The 20,399-nt window shown below is 50.1% G+C and overlaps 8 protein-coding genes across 8 annotated transcripts; 3 read left to right on the top strand and 5 right to left on the bottom strand.

Moving 5' to 3' along the window:
• Positions 1-1,255: 1,255 nt before the first annotated feature.
• On the top strand, positions 1,256-2,394 carry CPAR01_02126 (HPP family protein; the record flags this gene model as incomplete). The annotated part of the gene is made up of 2 exons (XM_060486414.1): positions 1,256-1,522; positions 1,792-2,394. The coding sequence occupies 2 exons, from the start codon at positions 1,256-1,258 to the stop codon at positions 2,392-2,394; spliced, it is 870 nt and encodes a 289-aa protein (XP_060353742.1).
• A 310-nt stretch (positions 2,395-2,704) lies between these two features.
• CPAR01_02125 (MIP family channel protein) lies at positions 2,705-4,275 on the bottom strand (the record flags this gene model as incomplete). The annotated part of the gene is made up of 2 exons (XM_060486413.1): positions 2,705-2,883; positions 2,955-4,275. The coding sequence occupies 2 exons, from the start codon at positions 4,273-4,275 to the stop codon at positions 2,705-2,707; spliced, it is 1,500 nt and encodes a 499-aa protein (XP_060353741.1).
• Positions 4,276-9,837: 5,562 nt separating this feature from the next.
• Positions 9,838-11,016, top strand: CPAR01_02124 (pectate lyase 2; the record flags this gene model as incomplete). The annotated part of the gene is made up of 4 exons (XM_060486412.1): positions 9,838-9,986; positions 10,045-10,214; positions 10,269-10,782; positions 10,854-11,016. The coding sequence occupies 4 exons, from the start codon at positions 9,838-9,840 to the stop codon at positions 11,014-11,016; spliced, it is 996 nt and encodes a 331-aa protein (XP_060353740.1).
• A 564-nt stretch (positions 11,017-11,580) lies between these two features.
• Positions 11,581-12,300, bottom strand: CPAR01_02123 (uncharacterized protein; the record flags this gene model as incomplete). The annotated part of the gene is made up of 1 exon (XM_060486411.1): positions 11,581-12,300. The coding sequence occupies one exon, from the start codon at positions 12,298-12,300 to the stop codon at positions 11,581-11,583; it is 720 nt and encodes a 239-aa protein (XP_060353739.1).
• A 335-nt stretch (positions 12,301-12,635) lies between these two features.
• Positions 12,636-14,409, bottom strand: CPAR01_02122 (aminotransferase class-III; the record flags this gene model as incomplete). The annotated part of the gene is made up of 6 exons (XM_060486410.1): positions 12,636-12,899; positions 12,969-13,167; positions 13,230-13,395; positions 13,465-13,552; positions 13,612-13,958; positions 14,019-14,409. The coding sequence occupies 6 exons, from the start codon at positions 14,407-14,409 to the stop codon at positions 12,636-12,638; spliced, it is 1,455 nt and encodes a 484-aa protein (XP_060353738.1).
• A 484-nt stretch (positions 14,410-14,893) lies between these two features.
• CPAR01_02121 (uncharacterized protein) lies at positions 14,894-16,574 on the bottom strand (the record flags this gene model as incomplete). The annotated part of the gene is made up of 3 exons (XM_060486409.1): positions 14,894-15,996; positions 16,074-16,348; positions 16,468-16,574. The coding sequence occupies 3 exons, from the start codon at positions 16,572-16,574 to the stop codon at positions 14,894-14,896; spliced, it is 1,485 nt and encodes a 494-aa protein (XP_060353737.1).
• Positions 16,575-17,075: 501 nt separating this feature from the next.
• On the bottom strand, positions 17,076-17,513 carry CPAR01_02120 (uncharacterized protein; the record flags this gene model as incomplete). Its single annotated transcript, XM_060486408.1, has 1 exon — positions 17,076-17,513. One exon carries the CDS (start codon positions 17,511-17,513, stop codon positions 17,076-17,078), a length of 438 nt encoding a protein of 145 aa, XP_060353736.1.
• Positions 17,514-18,743: 1,230 nt separating this feature from the next.
• Positions 18,744-18,992, top strand: CPAR01_02119 (uncharacterized protein; the record flags this gene model as incomplete). Its single annotated transcript, XM_060486407.1, has 1 exon — positions 18,744-18,992. One exon carries the CDS (start codon positions 18,744-18,746, stop codon positions 18,990-18,992), a length of 249 nt encoding a protein of 82 aa, XP_060353735.1.
• Between the last annotated feature and the right edge of the window lie 1,407 nt (positions 18,993-20,399).

Below are 20,399 nucleotides of genomic sequence, written 5' to 3'. Positions count from 1 at the left end.
AGCTGCCGGCTCCAGCAGAACGGCTGGGGCCGTCTGGGGCGATGTGGGAAGAGAAGTGAGAGAGTTATTGTTGAAAGCAACCCCGCAATGTGCGACGACAGCAGTATTTGAGTACTGGTATCTAAAGACAAGGCGGCCAGATCTGGTAACGTCGGCATCCCACCTCTGTGGTTTATAATGAGCGAGAGTAATGTTAGAACTGGGAACATATGAAGCACGCCATAGCGTTCATGGCTTGCAAACGGCGAGCGACAGGCTTGGACCCACACTCATAGTTTAGCTCCCAGGAGAAATCTTACTGAGTGCGAGACTCAAATCTCATCTTCCTGCGTACCATGTGGTCAGCTCCTCTGGACTGGAGCTCTGAGACAGTAGTAACCCGTCCCGGGATTCCGGAGATTTGACAGCTTTGACAGCGGCAAAGGGGAGTCACAATCGCTAATCCTGCGCACCGAACAATGTTGTTCCCGAATACCGCGACATTACCGAGCCTACCTGGGCAAAGCGCGCCAGGACGGCACGGCTGCTCACCTGGATGGACCAAGACAGTCACCCTATGGGCGACTTGCCATCTGTTAGATAATAGTTTGCTTTTAACACTGCTTCAACAGCTCTCAAGCTCGTTGAAAAGCCGTTTTTGGTCCACATATGCCCGGTGGTAGCCCGCCTGGCCCGGCATCTAAGCCTCTTTGGGAGTTTCTGTTACTAAATATGACGTGGGGCCTCCCCAGTCAACACCAAAGCGAACAGTCAGCCGGTCGTTGTAGATGCTGAATCTCCGCGGCACTAATGGCCGTTAAAGCTGATGCAAGATCCCCAGATCCCGTGTCTGGTTTGGGATGGGATCGAATTGGATGAAATGTGAATGGGCCGTGTTGCTGTCACTTGTCAACTCGTCCCTTGTTTGGTCCAGTCTGCTCTCACCACGCTGCTGTGTAACGTTTTTTTTTTTTTTTTTTTTTTTTTTTTTTTGCACGATACCACCACTGCCTGTGCGTGGCTTGTGCTGTCATTCAAACGGAAGTTAGCATTCTCATCGACAACTATTGCCGAAGAATACGTAAGTACATTCAAGTTCAAGTTGTCAAATGAACGAAAGAAAGGTTGCTGAAAAGAAGCAGAAAATAATAGCCCTCCGACTCTGCATGCTTCTGAAAGGGCAACTCATGTTCTGTCCCCTGGCATAGTGGCTCCGCATCCCCATACAATCCAGTCCTACCCCGGACTTGGCGCAACGACGATCACATAATACCCGATGTTGCGCTGCAACCCAAGGAATTGGGACTTCGACATTGATCGATTCCTCAATCCCTTTGTTCCGCCACCTCCTTGGAAATATCTCCCATACCCTATCTCTCGCTGTTTTGGCTACCGCAAGTCGAAGCCACAGAATGTTGGCAATCTCGTTTCGATCTTCTGGGCCTGTATTGGCGTCTTTTGCGGCGTCGCCGTAGTCTCCACCGTCTCCCGCCAGATACCATCCTTCAGAGACCATGGTGCGCCCATTATTGTGGGCAGTTTTGTAAGTATATCCCCCCTTTCATCTCGAAATCTGCGCACATTGCACGTATCCCCACTTTCCACACACCGAGCATGATTACGGAGCAGCACCGTCAGGGGGTGATGGGTGATAGAGGCTCGGACCTCAACTCCCTCATCCCGTTTCACAAACCTCTCGGGTGACGACACCGACCGACCACTGCCACACCAGCACACCGGCACCTCACCGGCCAAGAAGTGACGCTCAGTAACGTAACAGACTGGCTGACTCGTTCTCCCTTCCCGATACAGGGCGCAGCCGCCGTTTTAGAGTTCTACTCGATCGAATCGCCCCTCTCTCAGCCCCGTAACTCAGTCTTCGGTCAACTCCTCTCCGCCATCGTAGGGGTAGCGATCTGCAAGCTGTTCCAGCTGAGCCCGCACTTTGATTCCATTCGCTGGCTGGGAGGAGCCTTGTCGTGCGCCTTGGCGACGACCGTTATGGCGCTTACGAAGACGGTTCACCCCCCTGCTGGCGCGACGGCACTGCTCGCCGTTGTCGATGACGGTGTCGTACACTTGGGATGGTTCTTGGTGCCTATTGTGCTCCTCGGCTGTGCCTTGATGCTGGTCGTCGCATTACTCATTAATAATATCCAGCGGCGCTTCCCACAGTATTGGTGGTCGCCCGAGGATGTTCGGCTACACCGCGTGCCTTGGAGGCGCCATGTGGGCGATGTGGAAAGCAAAGAGGAACCAAAACCTGATGAGGCTGATGGGCGGAGTAGGAGTGATTCTACAGTGAGGGAAGATGCGGTACTGATTATGAGGCCTGGTGAAGTGCTTGTGCCAGAACACATGTTCATCACACCCGAGGAAAAGTTGTTCTTAGAAGAATTGAGTAATCGGTTATGAGCCACATTCAATAGCAATCTATATATTTGCGAGGCTATGAAACCAAAGCATACTGTTTCGTAAAAGTAGTTTCTTGAGAAAACCCAGATCTATGTTCATTTCCCAGCACGAAGTGAGTCTTAGCTGTCAAGCGCCACCCCTTACTCTGGTTTCTCGTCATGAGAAAACAAGTTCTCGTCATTTTGCCAGGAGATAGTAGTCCCCGGTGACACGTTGCAAATCATTATCAGAAATCATCATTATCCACATCAAATTCTCCCTCATTATCGTGCCGGTTCTGTCGTGTTTCTTTGTCGTTAATTGTTTGGCTTCAACCTTGCTTGGCAGACTTTGTGCGAGACATGCGCAATTCTGCCAGCTTTGCGGGGTTCTGAGTAGGATCATTCTCAGGGTCACCGTCTGCACCGGGGTTGGCCATCTCATACTCCAAGGTCTTGATGAACTTGTAGAAGACGACAGCAATGATTGTGCCAAGGAAAGGCCCGACCCCTGAGACAACCAAGATTAGCTTTCCACTAGTCATGAGGGAGAAGAAGTCAAAAATACAAAAAAAAACTTACAGTAAATCCAGTGTTCAGGGTCGAAGGTTGCCGTGATGACGCAGGGTCCAAAGCTTCGTGCCGGGTTGAGCGAACCACCCGTGAACTGAACACCAACCAATTCGGCGATGAAGAGCGTCAGGCCAATACCGACAGGAGCAATGAAGGTGGCTCTGTGCTTCTCCTTGGCGAGCATAAAGATAGTGAAAACCAGCTCGGCCGTCAAGATGGCTTCGATGAAAACACCCTGGACCAGTGAAGCACCACCGCCTAGTGTCGTACGAACGTTGAAGTTCTCGGGGAACAGAAAGCGGACAATGACTGATGCAAGCATGCCGCCCAAAATTTGAGCGACGAACAAGCAAGCAGCACGGGATGCGGGGATAGCCTTGACGAGGAGCATGCCGAGCGTGACAGCTGGGTTGAACAAGCCGCCACTGATACGGAAGAAGACCCAGACGTTAACCATGAGAGAAAAGCCGAAGATAATGGAGATGTAGAGCAGAGTGCCGGTGTTGAATCCCGTGGAAGCTCCGGTAGTAGAGTTGCTGTCTGAAGGGTTGCTGGAGTTGTTGGAAGCGGACTTGATATTCGCAACCTCTGTGCCAGCGAAGGCGAAGAACAAGAACATGGTAGTGCCGACGAGCTCGCCGAGACTTGCGACAAAGTGGTTCTTCAAGTCCGAGTTCATCCACTGGGTGAGAGGCAGACGCATAACCTGGGCCTTCTCTTCCCTGGACAGGTTGTGCCAGTCAATGCGAGCCTGTTCGCCGTTGGTGCTGCGAACAGCGACACCGCTGCGCGGGTATCCCGCCATCTCCTCGTCGTACATCCTGCGAGAGGGCGGTCTGCCGCCGTAGTCACCGGGCTCGTAGGAGCGAGTCTCCTCGTAGTAATCTTTGGTTTCCGTCTGGGGGTCGTAGTTGAAGTACGGTTGAGGACGGTTCAGGTGCGCGCGGGGAGGGCGCGTTCGAGGTGCACGACCTCCGCTGTAGTCTGGATGACGGTCGTTGGTTCCCCAATAACGATCCGTTTCCGAATCGTCGTCGTAGTCCCCGAAACGGGCGCTGTCCTTCAGTGGACGGGTGGACTTTGTAGAGACACCAGTGGGCAAGGGGTCGTCTACTGATTCCCTCTGCCGTGTCTGGGTGTTTGTGCGACGGAGAGGGACTGAACGTGAGCCCCCTCTTGAAGGTTGTTGGGAGTGTGATGGTACAAATCTTGGTGATTGGATTGGGTTCTCGTCGTCAGAGAAGGAGTTTGGATCGACTGCTGTTGCTGGTGATACTGGAGAGGGTTCACCCTCAGGTGCCTTGAGTGTTCCTGTCTGCTGGGCTGACATGATTTGATCGAAGTCGCGTGTCAAGCGCAGAGACGAGGAAGGAAGTATTATAGAGCCGGGGGGGACTTGAATAGTTAAGTCCGCCGTAGTGAAAGCGTTGTTGAGAGAGTTTTGACTCTCGAGTAAGCTTGAGTCTTGTCGTCTAGTCTTCAAGTGGGCTTGATGTTTGAAGAGCACCATGAATCCGTGTTCCGAAGGTGTCCAAAGGCATAATATACCTCTGCTCTCAAACTCAAATGGATGCCCAACCAGCCCTCTCTTTACCTCGACGTCACCGCATTTTTCGGTTAGTTAGGCCTTGGTTTCCTTCGTCTGATCAGCCACCGACTTAGTTTCGACAAGGACCGCGGGGACATTGGATTGCGAAATAGGCAATGGTGGGATGGGGAGGTTCGACAAGGGACCGTTGAGCCTCCAATGTCCTCCCAAAGTGCTCCCAGAGTGCTCTGCCTGCCTCTAGCTCGCGGGGGTCACCGATCCCACGGACGTGAGTGGTCGGCACACCGGGCAGTGCGGAGGGCGGAAGTCATGGATAACCCCAGAGCCGATCTCATGCACGCGAATCTCGCGGCCGGGTAAGGCTTGCTGACGTGCCCCGGCGAGAGCGAGGGATATGGGGGGAAGTTGAAGCCGAGATCCCGGACGGGTGACGTCAAAATCAGACTGAAAATGGTGGGATCACATCAACCCAAGTGTGTAGGAGCTGAAGGGACGGGGTGAAACGAGGTCCAATTTTGAGGCAAATGAGGCATTGCGGCGTCTGTGTGGTTGGGTTCTAGAGGTATAAAACTGGGCGTTAACATGGGCTCAGAGCTGGGATCATCGACGTTTAAACTCAGGAGACCCAAGGCGCTAGTGCACCACCTTTGACACGTCGACTGCAGTATCCTTGTATGACAGCTTCACGATTGTGGCCTCTGGAGTTAGATCCCAGAAAGATCGGGAGACGCTAAGCTGCCACTTCCAGAACACCCATCAAGAACTCCAACTATGAGCTGAGGGGCTCTAGCCCAGTTTTCCTCGCCAGGGCCCTGGCATCGCCGGATGAGACGAATTGAGGGCTGGGAAATACGGCGCGTCACCGGGTGTCGGGACGGACGGTACTGTTGAATCGTTAAGGGTTCAGAACCGAGCACGACGATCCATTGTCTGGGGTTTGGAAACGTCGCATCGCTCCACCATCACCACTGGGTTTCTTTGGCTTTCGGGTGGCCTTTAACCCTTGGTACAGATGATCGCCCAACTTTAACGAAGGGTCCGAGAGGAAAATTGCGCGATATGGCTTTCTTGGCCTTGTCATTCGACATGGGGCAGTTTTCACACGAACGTTGAGTTGAGAAGAGCCGATGGTGGTGTGGCTCGGATGAGAAGCAGACTGGATGGAGTCAAACGAAGAACCTGGGACGGTGCCCCGTGTGGCTCTATACCAGTCCCAATGCCTACCATCCTCTTTCGCGAGCCTCTTCCTCTCTTGGGCGATCATTTCGCACCTGTGGCCGTTTGTTCTTCTGTTCGGCTGGATTGTCAGACCGCCGGCGGGAGATGGAAGAAATGACGGCAACTTTCCAAGAATTTACCTGTCGCAAACTAGACTTCTAGTGCAAATGGCAGCTCCGTTAGATGTCTGGGCGTCAATCAGTCTGTGAAAATTACGGGTTGCCAGGTTCAACGATTGCACCGTGCCACACGCCGAGGAAATCACGGCTCCTATTTTCATTCCGTTTGCATCTCGCCGTTCAAGCTCGAAGACCCTTCTCGCGCCGCTTAATCTCGAAAAGAAGGTCGTTTGACGACCCCAAGAGTGGGAACTCCATCAATATTTTGCACTCGTTGTCTAGCATTCCATGTGCTTAGCTCGTTCACCGCAACCGAAAGAAGCTCAGACACCCTTATTCTATGCAGTCCTCTTCCATGTGGGAGCTCTGAACCCGAAATCTTCTCTAGCCGGCTGCGAAAAGTTGCGAGTTCAAGTACGTAGAGTATTACGCGGTTCCACGTCGGGCATCCGATGGCTTTTCGACCTCTCCAATGCCCCCTTCACGCTCATCTGTGCGCCCCCTCCATCCGCCGTAAACCCCAGGCTGTGATCTGTCCATATGCAGCGACAATAGGTAGACTAATGGTAGTGTGCAATGATGGTAGTGCTGTTATGAGAGGTTGGACGTGCGAGTACCAAGATGGTGACGGGCGCCGGCCCCCTTTCTCCAGTCTTTTCGTGACAAAGTGTGGCAGACAGGAAGCCCTTCAGACTCTCATCGTGATGAGTCCCAGTGGGTGACGAGAAGAGTCCCGGACCAGGTTCCAGTGGTATCGGCATTCTGTATGAAGTATGGAATCCCTTACTCCAATTACTCCTCCGCAAGATAGCTGGCCTTGTGACCTGAACATGTCAGGTCTTTGCAGATGACTGCAGCATCCCCACTGATGCCACGACACTCTGCCCCATCTGCGACAAGGCGGACACAACGGTGGCAGGAGAGTTATGTCAAACAGGTGGTAAAAGTTCTCCCCTCTTGGCACTCACTGTTCACGATGAGTTGGCACCGCGATCCAGTGACTTTCTTCCGAGTCAATGTCGTGTGGCTGGTTTTTCAGAAGTGAGGTTGGATAAAGTGCCAACAGCCTTCTGAATTAAAACGACCCAGTTGGAGTTCTGTGAAAAATTCCCCTAAAGTGGATGATGATCTACGGATCTCGATCAAGATTGCTAGGATACCCTCTTTCAATACGCAAGCATCCGTAACAGCCGCCCATGTTGGGTGAAAGGATGAGGTTGGAGAGGGCGGGCTCGAAAAGTCAAGTCTTCGGAGAAGTCGGCATACCCTGGCTCAACTCTTTGGTAAAGACGTGGTACCCCTGAGTATCAGCCTCACCACCTCATGTGCCACATATGCCTGTGATTGCGTGGAATCCTAAACCCAGCTGAAAGGCTCCAAATATGCAAGAACACTGGTAATTCTAACGGCTGGTCCAGACCGCCAGTTGAGAAACAGCACGTTTTCAAATGTTTCTAGAATAGATATATGGGTCACAGAATCTTTCAAATTTTGGCAATCGAACATTTGTACCTGCATCGGTAGCTTGATCTATAAGAATAATGAACCGAACAGCCTTTTCGAGGAAAGTCCGGCGAGGGTTCAAGGAAGGGGGTACGGTTAGTTCCCTTCGATCTTGCTCGAGTCTATGTACTCAGGGGCGAGGTGACAACGTCAGCTCTTCCATTGGCTGTTCACCTTCAGGCCAGTGCAGGTTCCAAGAGAGATCCGGCGAAACGGATAATGTTGGGGTTAGGGTAGAGGGCTTGCGTTCGTTCCAAGGAGGAAAATCACTGTGAATGTCGAAACAATGGCTCGGACTGGGTGGCTCATGCTTTCTGGTAGCTGCTAATCTTTTAATCTTGCGATGACTCTCAGACTATCTTATCTCATTCTGGTAGATTCATTTGAGCGCCTGGACAAAAATTCTGTCCAGTAAGTGGGATGGTAGATACATGAAGAATCGGAGGTTCAATGCGCTTGTTGGGAAGGTTAGTTCTGGATGTCGTGTTTCCAACTTGGCTAAGCCTGGATTTTACTAGAGTCTAGTCATTCAAAATGCCGTCCTTACTCGCGATGGAAAGCCTACCAGCAAAACGCACAAAGCTAAAAGGTGAAACAACAGTGTCTTGTGTGACAATTATTCGGATCCCAAAATGACCAAACAGAAGGCTGTTTGTTGAGAAAAGGGTGCCTTGAAAGTAAACTGAAATGGAAAATCAAGCATATCTGCAATATTATAGAAGCCTCCATGTTCTCCAGGGACTATAGTGAATCTATTGGGAAAGCATCTTGGTTCCGATGAAATACCAAATGCTGTCCAGAGGAGCAACTTCACCCGCCGTCGCAAGTGCATCTCAAGCAAGCTAAAGATTTGAGATGAATTTTAAAATAGAGTCGAGGCCCCCCCGCACCAGCCTCGAACAAAGAGAAAAGCGTTGAGGGATGCCGTGAAACCTGAACATACGCGGCATGCTCGAATAGTCCAGTCCAGGCTATTCCGGATCGTGCCGCCCTGTTGCCGCTGAATGCTTGTTTTTGTTTTCCTTTTCTTACAGGATTTGGCGTTTTGCTCCAGCCCTATGCTGTGAATCCTCAATAGCCAATCGGTTAACTTTGAACGAGCATTGAGATAGGGGTCGTAGCCCTCATTACTGAGACCAGCGCTTCCTTGACAATCTAAAATGGGCTACAGATCCTACTCCCGACCACTGTGGTTGGAACTCAGCATGATCGTGAGTGCTCAGGGCATCTGCTCCCCGCCCATTCTCAAGGGTAGCGACACCAGGGAGGGACTTCACATGGGGAACACGCATTGCCCATGGTTTTTAGAACGCAGGACGAACCATTTTGGCTTTGGATTTCTGCTTCATGCAGGCTGCCACATGCGACGCAGAAAAAGTTTCCAAGAACCAAGATTCGGCCGTGAGTCTTTATTTTTGCGTACTTTCCCCCTCTCGTACGAGACGCCCACCACCGCGAGTCTCGGCCGTGTAAGTGTCCTCGCCCGAAATGAAGGTTGAGGACTGCGTTTGCTCTAAGACACCACCAAGTGAAGACTTCTGCATGTTCAAAAGAAGCCCATCATGCCAGCCAATGGCTCACATGTTGGAGTTTTGCCGGATGTCTCACCCATAACCAAATCGCAGTCCATTCTGGTGACAGCTCAACTTCTATTAGTCGCCGACATGCTTACCGAATTCGTTCGTCTGCTTTTCGGTTCATAGTCGGCGCTAGATATGTTGATCGTCTTAATCCGAGAATTAAGAACGATGAACCGAACGCTAGATAGGCGCTACTATGATCCACCGATGCGGTGTGCCGTGCTGGCCCCGATCAATCCGGGGCAGAGTGGAGACAACGTGGTGTAGAACCCCGAAGATGATCACGTTTTCTTCGGACCCCCACGCGTTATCCCGTCATTCGCCTTGGGCCAGTGGGCGGCCGACCCTGGCAATTTTCCTCCAACAACAATTTTCTCCGCAGAACGATCCCTTTGGACGTGTGAATAGGGAACGACACCACCATGGACAAGAGAACCGAATAGATTACTGGCCCAATGGGGAAAGACTTCACGTTGCGTCCGTTACGCTTTTGGTACGTTTCCGTTTCAACTGAGCAGTCATGGTTGTGTTCCGTGAAGCATGGTTGAGAAAGGCGAAGATGTCGTCTCATTCGGGGAAATTGAAAATCCCCGGCCATTCCACTTAGAAGGGCATCTTGAGAGCCTATGGATGCATAGCATTGGAGGAACACATTGCCACGATGCCAAGAAATCGATATGTCGGCTTCGATGTTCTCCCCTGATGTATGTCTTGGCTTCAGATTAATTCCAGAGTTGAGGAGAAATAAGGAGAGCTGTGGAGTTAAGAAGTCATATCATCATGCCGCTGTATTTACCAGCGATCGGCATATAAGCGATCATCGTCCGCATGTCGTAAAACTTATGCTTAATTTCCATCGCTCCACTGAAGTCGTGAAAGTTGCTCATCTTGTAAATACCTTTTATCTCTTGATTCTTGTTGCGATGAAGTTGAATGGCTTTGCGTCTTGGGCCTTTCTGGCTATCGCTGCATCGGCTTCGCCCACTCCTACGAACCCTGAAGGTCGTCTCCTGAACAAGAGGGCTGCTATCACGGATGCAGCAAACATTGGTTATGCCACTCAGAATGGCGGGTAAGGATAGACGATATCAAAGTTGTCCAGAGCATTTGAACTGATCCGTGAAATTTAGAACCAAGGGTGGCGCCGGAGGAACCACTACTACAGTGACGAACCTTGCTCAACTATCCGCCGCAGCTATTGCATCCGGTCCAGGGATTGTCATTGTTTCAGGCAACATTGTCGGCGCGGCAAAAGTCCAAGTCGGCTCTGATAAAACTATCGTGGGAAAGACGGGCAGCTGTAAGTGACGCTACTCACTCGAACCCCCTCAAAGCTCATATTTTTCGATTATAGCTCTAGAGGGTATCGGCCTCACTATTCTTGGACAAAAGAACGTTATCGTCCGCAACATGAAGATCAGCAAGGTCGAAGCAGACTACGGTGACGCCATTACCATTCAGCTATCCAAGAACGTATGGGTAGACCACTGCGATCTTTCTGCCACCCGCGACGGCGACAAGGACTTCTACGATGGGTTGACTGATCTCTCTCACGCCGCTGACTGGGTCACCATCTCCCACACGTACTTTCATGACCACTCCAAGGGCTCTCTTGTTGGCCACTCTGACAGTAATGCCGCCGAGGATACGGGAACCCTCCACGTCACTTATGCGAATAATCACTTCTACAACGTCCGCAGTCGTGGGCCCCTTTTGCGTTTCGGAACTGCCCATATTTACAACCAGTTCTACAACACCATGGATACGGGCATCAACACTCGCATGAGTGCACAAGCTCTCATTCAGAGCTCCGTCTTTGAGAATGTCGGAAAGAAGGCCATATTTAGCGAGTCTAGCAAGGAGATTGGGTAAGTGCCTTCAACCACTTTGGACTACCTTAAGCTGGCAGCGTTCCGTGACTAATGATCCTACTCCACAGGTATGCTGTTGCCATTGATGTTGTGCTTGGTGGTGAAAGCCAAAACACTGCATCAGTTGGCACATTGAATGCTAACAGCCCTCCTTACTCGTACTCTCTTCTTGGATCTGCCAATGTGAAGGCTGCTGTGACCAAGGAGGCCGGACAGACTCTTGGATTTTGAGTGGCTCACGTCGAATTGTACTGCCAATGTGATAAGCGAAATCCGTCGGGTGTGTCTATGAGAAATTACAAGGCGGAATGACTTCATTTAGAAGACCCAAATGACGTTATGTCTTCGGAGTATTGTACATGGAATCTATATCACTTTCTATCTCTCATTCATGATCATGGGGATGAACTCAAACTGGACTTGAGTCAACAAGCGGTGAAGCAATGAGTTGATCATCTGAGCATTAGCTTGGCACAGATGGTCTTTGTACCGAGAAGAATGCTTGGCTCAAAGCTTGGCAACTTAATCTATCCTGGGTGTCATTGGGTTTCACCTAGGCGTCTGGACAAGGTTATCCAAAGATACGCTCATATTGATCACAGACCACTACATACTACCACTTAGTACACGTTGACTGGCCACCCCAGCCTTAGTCCTTGACGTTAAGCTTGAAATGCGAGTCATCCCCGCAAGAAAGATCCAACATAGGCGACGAAATGCCCGTCGCGACGGATGGATGCATGCTCAGAGTCTTTGACAGCAGCCTTCTTGACTCAATCGCTGGAGACGACGGGTTTAAGCGCGACAAAGGGCGCTTATAAGGAGCAGGATGCTCAACGTGAGGTCTCTCGCATGCAGTCTCTTGCCTTCGGCGGCACCGCTACCTGTTGGCGTCGCCACAGCTGCGCTCGTTTGTGTTGATGAAGCTGTAGTAAGTGGTGTGGATGCCGCGCTTGAGTCAGACATTGAGATCGAAGCTTCTTGAGACGACGAAGATGTTGTGATATCTGTCGTTACCGTCGCGGTTGGCGATGTAGTCGGGCTTTCAACGACAGACGTAACCTCGCTGATGCGCGAATAAATATCGGTCGTCCAAGACCTAGTCTTCCACGAGAGGACAGGAGTATTGGGAAAACTTGTAGGCCATGCCACGCCTGGCGGTGTCACCGTGGCGCAGACAACCTCCCAGGATGAGGGCTCCCTTGTGCCGTCGGTGAGACACATGAAGTGGTTGCTGAACCCGTAGGGGTTATCCGAATTGTCGGCATTCATCTCCGGACTGATCTGACATAAAGTAGCGCACGAGACTGGGTACACCTGGTCGTTGGACGACGTCGGGCTCGTGATGTTGTAGACCGTGCCGGAGCAGCATTCCGCAAAGTGCGGGGCGCTGTTGCGGCCGACGGGCGGGGTCTTGCATATTATGCCAGCGATGGACTCCGGCCATTCGGAAAACGCGTTAGATGATAGTGTGTTGAAGGTCACATCGCCAGCACACCTCGGATATATGCTCATGGTGGCTACTTGTGCGTTTTGAGCAAATTTGCAATAAAATTGTTTGCTTCGGGAACACGGGCAAAGAAGTCAGAGATCTCTAAACAATGGAAGGCGTGAAAAGTGTGCACAAGATTGCTGACGCATCAAGGTGTGATGGCTAGGCTGCCGCTAGCTTGGATCTGCTATGTCGACTAGGGTGGCGATCGTCATGTCCTATCATGCCGAGGGACTTTTGTGAAAGCGTACTTAATTGCAGGCTTCTGATAATGTCGTTTGGTTGAGTTCGGCATTTTTGAAGGGGAAACTTGAATACCATCTAACACCAAGATTACATACAGTGCGCTTAAAAATATTCAACCACGAGTGGCAGTCCCAATACTCTCGAATACCTGAAAGACAGTATCTCGAGTTCTGGACGCGATTTCCTCAATCTCTTCGCTTGTACTAGTGTATGCAGGCGCAAGAAGGACGTGATCGCCCAGAACACCATCTTTCGTTCCCATCCCTGGATACAAGCTGATGCTGAAGTCGTTGAATCCAACAAGATGAGTTTTGTTCGCAATATCCTCAAATCTTGGGAAAGGTTCTTTGGTAATTCTGTCCATGACAAACTCGATCTACAGGAGAAAGGCTTGTGAGTTTGCGCCTCGAGAAAGCAAAGAGCGAATAGCCTCTCATAGACTTACCCCCCAAAAGAGGCCTTTGCCTCGGATGTTGCCAACATGAGGGTGGTCATCTAGGTAGTACCGCAACTGCTTCTCAAGCAGAGCGCCCTGTTTTCGAACGTTTGCGACGAGATCCTCTTCCCGGATGATTCGCTGGACTTCGAGAGCAGCAGCGCATCCAACAGGATGGCCCTGATAAGTATGTCCGTGTGAAAATGAGCTGAATGGTGATCAGTCAACCTTGTATGATAATTATGCAGGAGAAGTCTGTAGAGATCTTACCCGCTTCCATTCTTGAGAGCATCAGCCACACGGTGATTGATGAGCATACCAGCCATGGACGCGTAACCGCCGCCGAGACCTTTAGCAAGTGTCTTGATATCAGGGATAACTCCCTCTTGTTGCCACGCATGCAGAGAGCCGCAGCGACCCATGCCGGACATGACCTCTTCGCGAATGTCAGTGTTTATTTGGTACAAAATGTTTTAGACGCGCGCCTCAGGCTCGGTGTTCTTACCATCCAAGATAAGTAGGGCGCCATACTTGTCGCAGATTTTTCTAATAGCCCTGAAATATCCAGGCAGAGCTGGAATACAACCCAGAGTCTGCGGGAATGAATATTAAAACGAGGTTATAATAGTTGAGACATTAGAGGACTACTTACTGCACCAACAACAGGCTCTGCGACAAATGCGCATACCGAATCGGGGCCAAGCTCTTGGAATTTCTGGTCCAGCTCATCGGCCAGTTGACTGACGTATTCCTGCTCGGTCTGACCCTCGCTCATACCGCGGTACGGGTTGCAAGCTGACACTCTGTATATGTTCGGAAGCAGCATATCGAGGAAGAGACTCCGCCGCGCGACATGCCCGCTCATTGACAGCGAACCAAGAGTTGTACCATGGTATGATCCTTCTCTGGCAATGAAATTGATCCGCTCTGGCTGTTGAGGAGATAATTCCATAAAATACTGTCGTGCCATCTTCATTGCGGATTCCATAGCCTCAGAGCCTAGGAGCGTTAGTCTCAAGTGTTTGTTATCATTTCCTCTCAAAGGGGCTGAAAGTATACCTGAGCACATGATGTACGCTTTCGACATGGCACCGCCTGTGCCGTCAATGAGTTCATCAGCAAGCTTCTCCCCAATCTCGTGGCCAAAGAACATGGAGTTGCAATAGGCAAACTTGTCAATTTGCTCAACCATGGCTTTCTTGACTCGTTCATTGTTCGATCCTATGCATGCTACTGCTGCGCCGCATGTTGAATCCAAGATGGTTCGGCCATCAGAAAATGTTAGATACTTGCCCTTTGCTGATACCACACGTGGCGGCGCGCTTTTCAGTGAGCGGTGGAGGACTGCACTGGCAGATGGAATCCCGTTCACGACGGGGTTGAGTGTTGATACGAATTCTGGACCAAGCTTGGCGGCTGCCTTTGCCATCTTTTGCGACGCAGTAGCCATCTCAAAAATATTTATCACAGCCGGTCAAGTGGACAGAACAAAATAGACGTAATACTCGAGGGTTCGCGAGGTTGAGAGCAGAGACACTAGAGCTAATAAGCTTTGTGACCATATGCGGGAGGTGGGCTAGAGATATACCTAGTCCTAGGCATGTTACCTTGTATCGTTAGCGTTGCTCTGATCTGAAAGCTGGTCAATATTGGAGGCTGACTATCTGATACGGTATCATATGGGCTCAAGGCGTATCTGCATGGCGTATCTGGCGTGAGTGGAGGCTTTGCGTCGGCCTAAGGCGGGGTAAGGACCGGTTCCGATCTTGCTGGTCTCTGTAGATCTAGTCGTGAGCTTAAAGATTATTGGTTCAGCATCGCTTGCTGGGCATGGGTTATACGTGGTCGCCGACCTGACGCTCAATGTAGCTAGCCTTTGTTTGTGCATTTCTATCATTTTAGTAGACTGTTGTGAATTGTATCGATAACCGGCCCTAAGTCAAGAGAAGATGTTCCCCAGTCTCGTCCAAGATGTCAGTCCAGTCTGCTTCATCTGTCAAACCTGAGTTTTGCCGCCTTTGCCATAAATCTTCTAGTATGATCAAAGAACGAGAAATATTCTGGAATCGTCGTTTCTGCAACGTCATCTGCAACCGAACACGAACAGCATCCATGTGTTCGTCCTCAGTCGCCTCGCCGCCAGCAAGGAAGAGAGGAAAGAGTATTGCCGACTCGGTATGTGACCCGACCGGAATATCTGAGACGTGCCTCAGGATGTTAGACACCTGCGTCCGCATCTTTGTCGGTAGCATCTCCTCTGTCATGGCTTCAGAGCTTGCTCCTTGAGTGGACTCTTCCTCCGAACTCAGGCGACTCCTTATCAGTCGGAATAGCACAATAAGGACAGCGCTCCTAAATGCATGCGCCAGAGCAGCAAGTTCTGGAGCGGCATCTGGCCTACATCGCCAGTCTTGCAGCTCTTGCTCGACTCCTTCGCAGGTGGCATGGAACAACTTCTTTCTTCTGGTTATCTCCTCAGCCCCCAGAGCAACATCGAGTCTGGTCTCTTCATCGATGCTACTCAAAGTAGCTACATGGCGTAGAAGATCTGTGGCGACGCCTAGGTAGGTGTCGACAACGTCTGTGATGCCATCCAGATAACTGCAGTCTAGCAGCGGCCTCCTCCGCATGGTCACACTCCCAATCATGTCGTGATACGCAAAGTTTCGAAGAATCCACTGACCCTCGGAGCTCCGTTTGAAGACTTCAGGTCCTCGCAAGGTCGTCCCTGAGCTTGGATTGACCACGGCGGACTCGATGATGAGCTTGGCACCGTTGAGGTGGGCACACCACCCGTCGTTATCTCCTACGCATACCTCACCTATGACAAAGGCCAAGCATGTTGCTGCTTTGGTTTCGTACCATGTGATTTCATGTTGTGGTTTTGCGAGGGCTGTGGCGAGGTTGGTGATTGCTGTCGAGTGTGCTTCTAAGGCAGAGACCCGATATGACTCATTTGTGAGTGACAAGTGACCAGAAGCAAAAGCGACCAGTGCATCGTAAAGCACACTCGATTCCATAGCCATTGGTAGGAACTCTGAAAGAGTCTAAGTGTCAGTTGCAGCCTATCGAGACATATGGAAGTGCATCCAATTCATTCAGAGAGTGACGAACCAGATAGGAAAGAGTTGAACTGCTCGCTTGCAGTCAAAAAATGGCTCAGCACTGTAATGTAGTATCGCATTACTTGTCGCTTCTGAGGCGGTTCGCCCTGGTCCACGCCCGGAGGTGAAGCAAGCAACGGAAAACATGACGATAATGGTTGATGCGAGTTATCTCTCGTCGACGGTCGTAGCGCCTGAGTTGCCTGCGGTGTGCTCTTCTTCTGTTCGACCCAGGTAGTCGGGACTACATCGCGAGCCGTCGATCGCACGCATCTCAGATTCAACCTGGAGCATGTTCCACAGATTGGAAACGTGTTCTCGACGCACTTCTTCCTCCTAATGTTCCAAGAATACTTATCAGAATGAGAGGTCCCGCGATAGGTTTATCGGTGAGGCGGACTTACCGATATCGGCAGGTTAGACATCCCGTTTTGTCGTGTTTGGAGCCCTTTCGTCGCCGCGTTTCTGATTGAAATTGTAAAGACATGACGGCCTCGGGTTGACCTTCCATTATAATAGGCAAGCAACGTTGCTATGATCCAACTCCGGCGTGTTGGGCGTAACAGACAACAAACACGTGGGGGGAATCTTGATGTCAAGGAGGAAAAAGAGGGACTCTTTCAGCGGTCCAAGCACGGTGAGTGGATTACGGGGAGAAGCAACGGAAGTTTCCATCCAGTTATTACTCGGACACTTGCCTGATCAGTCATAGCACCAATTTGTCGGTATTAATGTCTTTCCCCGCCATTGACGAGCGCCATCGGCCCCTCACTACGGAGAAGAACATCTTGAGTCTTTGCAGGAATTCTTATTCGCTGATTCAACTTGACAGACTTATCTCTTTTCTGATTTTATCTTATCAAGACTCCAGGGTCCTTTTCCCCCTTCGCTATCTTAAGCTATCGCCCAACTGCCGAGGTGCATGACTCGAGCCAAGGGCTAACAGGTCGGAATACGTCGCCGGAAAGAATTGCGGAATGCTTCCCGTAATTAGCCAAAGAGTCAGCTCTACTCAAAGAGAACCTGAAAACTCAAACGCAAACAATCGCGCATCAGCCAGAGCGGCGACTCGGTGCGGCACTACGAGTCGCTTGTACTCTTCGCTCGCAATTGTGTCTCTGAAAACTCCAATGTTCTCGTATTGCACAAGAGCCACTTCATCCCAATCATCGTCCCCCAGCCCTAGCACCTTCCCAACCATTTTGCCGGAGAATGGGACACGAGTGCCATTCATCGTAGGAAGGGCGAAAAAAGCAGGCACGTAACGTTGTTGCCACGCATCTTGACCGCTACAAGCGGGGAGAGAGTGGAAATCGGCTGGAGCGGTAGGGTCGTAAATAGCGACGGGGCGAAACTTCAAAAGATTGAGCATGTAGACCGGGATGTTAGGATCGATAGGACCAATGGCATCTTTGACTGCTGCTATGTCCGTAAGCTCAGTGGCAGGCATTGGAAGATACAGATGTGAGTAATTCTAGGTGACGCGAGCCGACTAGTTGTTTTATGTCATGTGGTTTGCTGAGACACAGCTGAAAGTGAGACCAAGGCTTCCCTTAGCCTTTTGTACATGCTGGTGGAACGAGTTGACATATTGACCGGCCCGTCCCATTCTAGACTTTTGCGGATGACAAACGTTAGTTGCGGATAGCCCAGCCAATTCTCCAGCCACTGGCCAACCTAAGCCTGGGCTAAGTGTCTACCTCACTTAGCACATCACCGAACGGCGCTATTTGATAATGACATTTGAACGGTGGAATATTTGGGCAATTGCACTCTGTATCAGATTGGCTATTTTGGGTTTGTCATCGATTCCATACGGCTACAGGGCTTTTGCTCCACGAGAGGTCGGAGCCGGGTAAGTTACGTGAAATGGCACGTCGCAGCAGGATCCAAATAGGTAAGCCTAGAGCATCGGGAAAGTATGTAATTCATCCGCTCTGGCTTACCAATTCCCTTGACGTGTATTCAAGTCTCTCATCCGTCGGGCCCGGCATCAGAGAAGCTATTATACGAACCTGAGAGAGGTCGCACGACATCCCCAAACACCTGACAACTTTAAAACGAACTCTATTACCTACTGTATAAGAGAGTGTAGGAACTTAGGCTCTCTAAGGACTTATCCGACTACTCGTCATGTTTGCTTCTTATGACTAGTCATTTTACGGAGTTAACGTATTGGGACGAATGTTGGAATTCTCCCAGTCAATACCAGTCGTACGGTGTGGGCCGTCACGCAGGACCCACACTTTCTTCCCATCACGAAGAATGGTTTAGTCAATACTATACAACGAAGTGACGGCTCACATCGTACGCCTGTTGCTGACCGTGAGATTTCTGACATTATTCCTAATACGTTTACTCCGTAAAATGAGTTACTATGACAATCAGACATGTCATAGACCACACACTCTGTGAGCTTGATTGAGTCGGTCTCGCTCCGCTGTCTCTCACAAATCCGACATTGAACTCCGACCTTCCTAACCACTACTGAGATGTATAAATACAGAGAATTCCTTTGAGTCCATCGACTGTTTGTTTCCTCCAACACACCGCACAATTGAATCAGTTTTCTAAGAAGCTTCCTCATACCAACTTGAACCGTCTTCATTAGCGACCAATTACCTATCAGTGAGCAACACTACACCTATAGGCGAGCAAACAGCTGATGAGATTGTTAGATATGAAGACCTATACTATCCTCGCCATTGCCGCCCAGGCTGCGGTTGTCCTCGCCAACTGCAAAGTCCAGCTTCTCGATGGCAACAGCTTTCAGCTTGGCACTGCCTGCATACCCAAGGGCGGACAGGGCCACATCACCGTCAACGGTCGTAACTGGTTCATCGATGCGACGACCAGCTGCGGGCTGAGCTTTATCAGCACCCAGAACCCCCCTTCCGGATGGCAGCTCAAGTCCCTCGGCAGCTGCTGAGATCTTGAGGCGTGGGGCAGCTAGAACGTCCACCTTCAACTGGACAGGCCCATGCCACCCGAGTAACTTCTGGGATATTAGTAACTTAGCTATCACATAGAGAAGAAGGCTTTCCAGTAGGGGAAAAAGGATTTGGCAACAGTCGATTGTTGTAACATCGATCTCAACGCTCAGTTGAAAGCCTATCGAATGTATTTCATTACATTTTTAAGGCTCAGGGGGCGTATAGGAATTGAATAACAACATATTTACTGTTTTCACACGTTGTGTGAATGCTGAATCTGAAAATTCGTAATCTTTTCGCAACCGGCTCCCAGAGATGAATGTAATGCTAGTATGGTAGGTTGACCGAACATGGGGGTGATTTGCCCCTATCGGTTTTGTATGAGAGGCAAGATTGGTGTATGATTTCTTGCTTGCCTCCGACGAGTTCCGTCAGCTGGTCCGCGCCGATGTCGATTCGAACTGATCGCACGATGTACTAACCCTCCTAATACCAATGCTATCTTTTATTAGTTTTCAAATTAGTTTGTGTCTGGTAAACTTTGCCCTCAAAGAGGTATGAAGCCCCATGTGCTCGAGCATGGAATATGAACAAGCGTCCAGAAATCTTACGAGCGATGCTTTGGATTATTGTGAAATTTTAATTGAGACTTTTCATCCTTACTCCTTATCTCTTCCTCCTTCGCTTAATCTTATACCGCCTGAATCAGAGAGGGGTCTGCCCAGCTATACGAGGCGAATGGTGCTAAATAGTCGTCTTTTCTACCCATCGTATATTCATCCGTAGCACTATTTGTCTGCTTTCACCAACGGCTAAGTTATAATACCGAAGAATGATAGTCTTGATGAAAAGATGAGCTGTGTGGATGTGGGCCTTTTCACTTATTCTCTATTCGCTGATTCAAGATCCTTGCAGATCAACAATCAGAGCTTTCGATGTGACCAACATATTTTCAGTAGCAATAGTACGCACAGGAGAAATCCATAGCTAGTGCGTCAATCTGGCTGAGGAGCAATATGCTCTCAAAGTCTGATTATAAGCAACTCCGAGGAATTTAATTACTAATCGTATCAAATTTTAATTGTTTATCAAACATAAGACCCCTATCCCATTCGATTCGAGCTACTACCTACTTGCTGCACATATCTCGATAGAAATGCGGAGCAGAGGGGTTTAGGTAGAGAAAGCGTATAGTATCATTTCCATTTGCCCTTTGATTCTAAATATCGGATAGTATCATTCGTCGAGCACGCAGTTGAGAAATCAGAGAACATAATATGGTTTAATAATCAGTGAAACAAAATATGGTAGAAGAAGTCAGACTCAACGCCCTCAGAACTGGGCAACGCTACATGTGGAGGCCTTTGGTGTTCTGGCCGAGATGACGTAGGAGACCTGTCACG

This window comes from Colletotrichum paranaense (assembly GCF_030867605.1).
Source record: "Colletotrichum paranaense strain IMI 384185 chromosome Unknown Scaffold_2.1, whole genome shotgun sequence".
Taxonomy (NCBI): Eukaryota; Fungi; Ascomycota; class Sordariomycetes; order Glomerellales; family Glomerellaceae; genus Colletotrichum; species Colletotrichum paranaense.
This window is presented reverse-complemented; position numbering and strand designations above follow the sequence as displayed.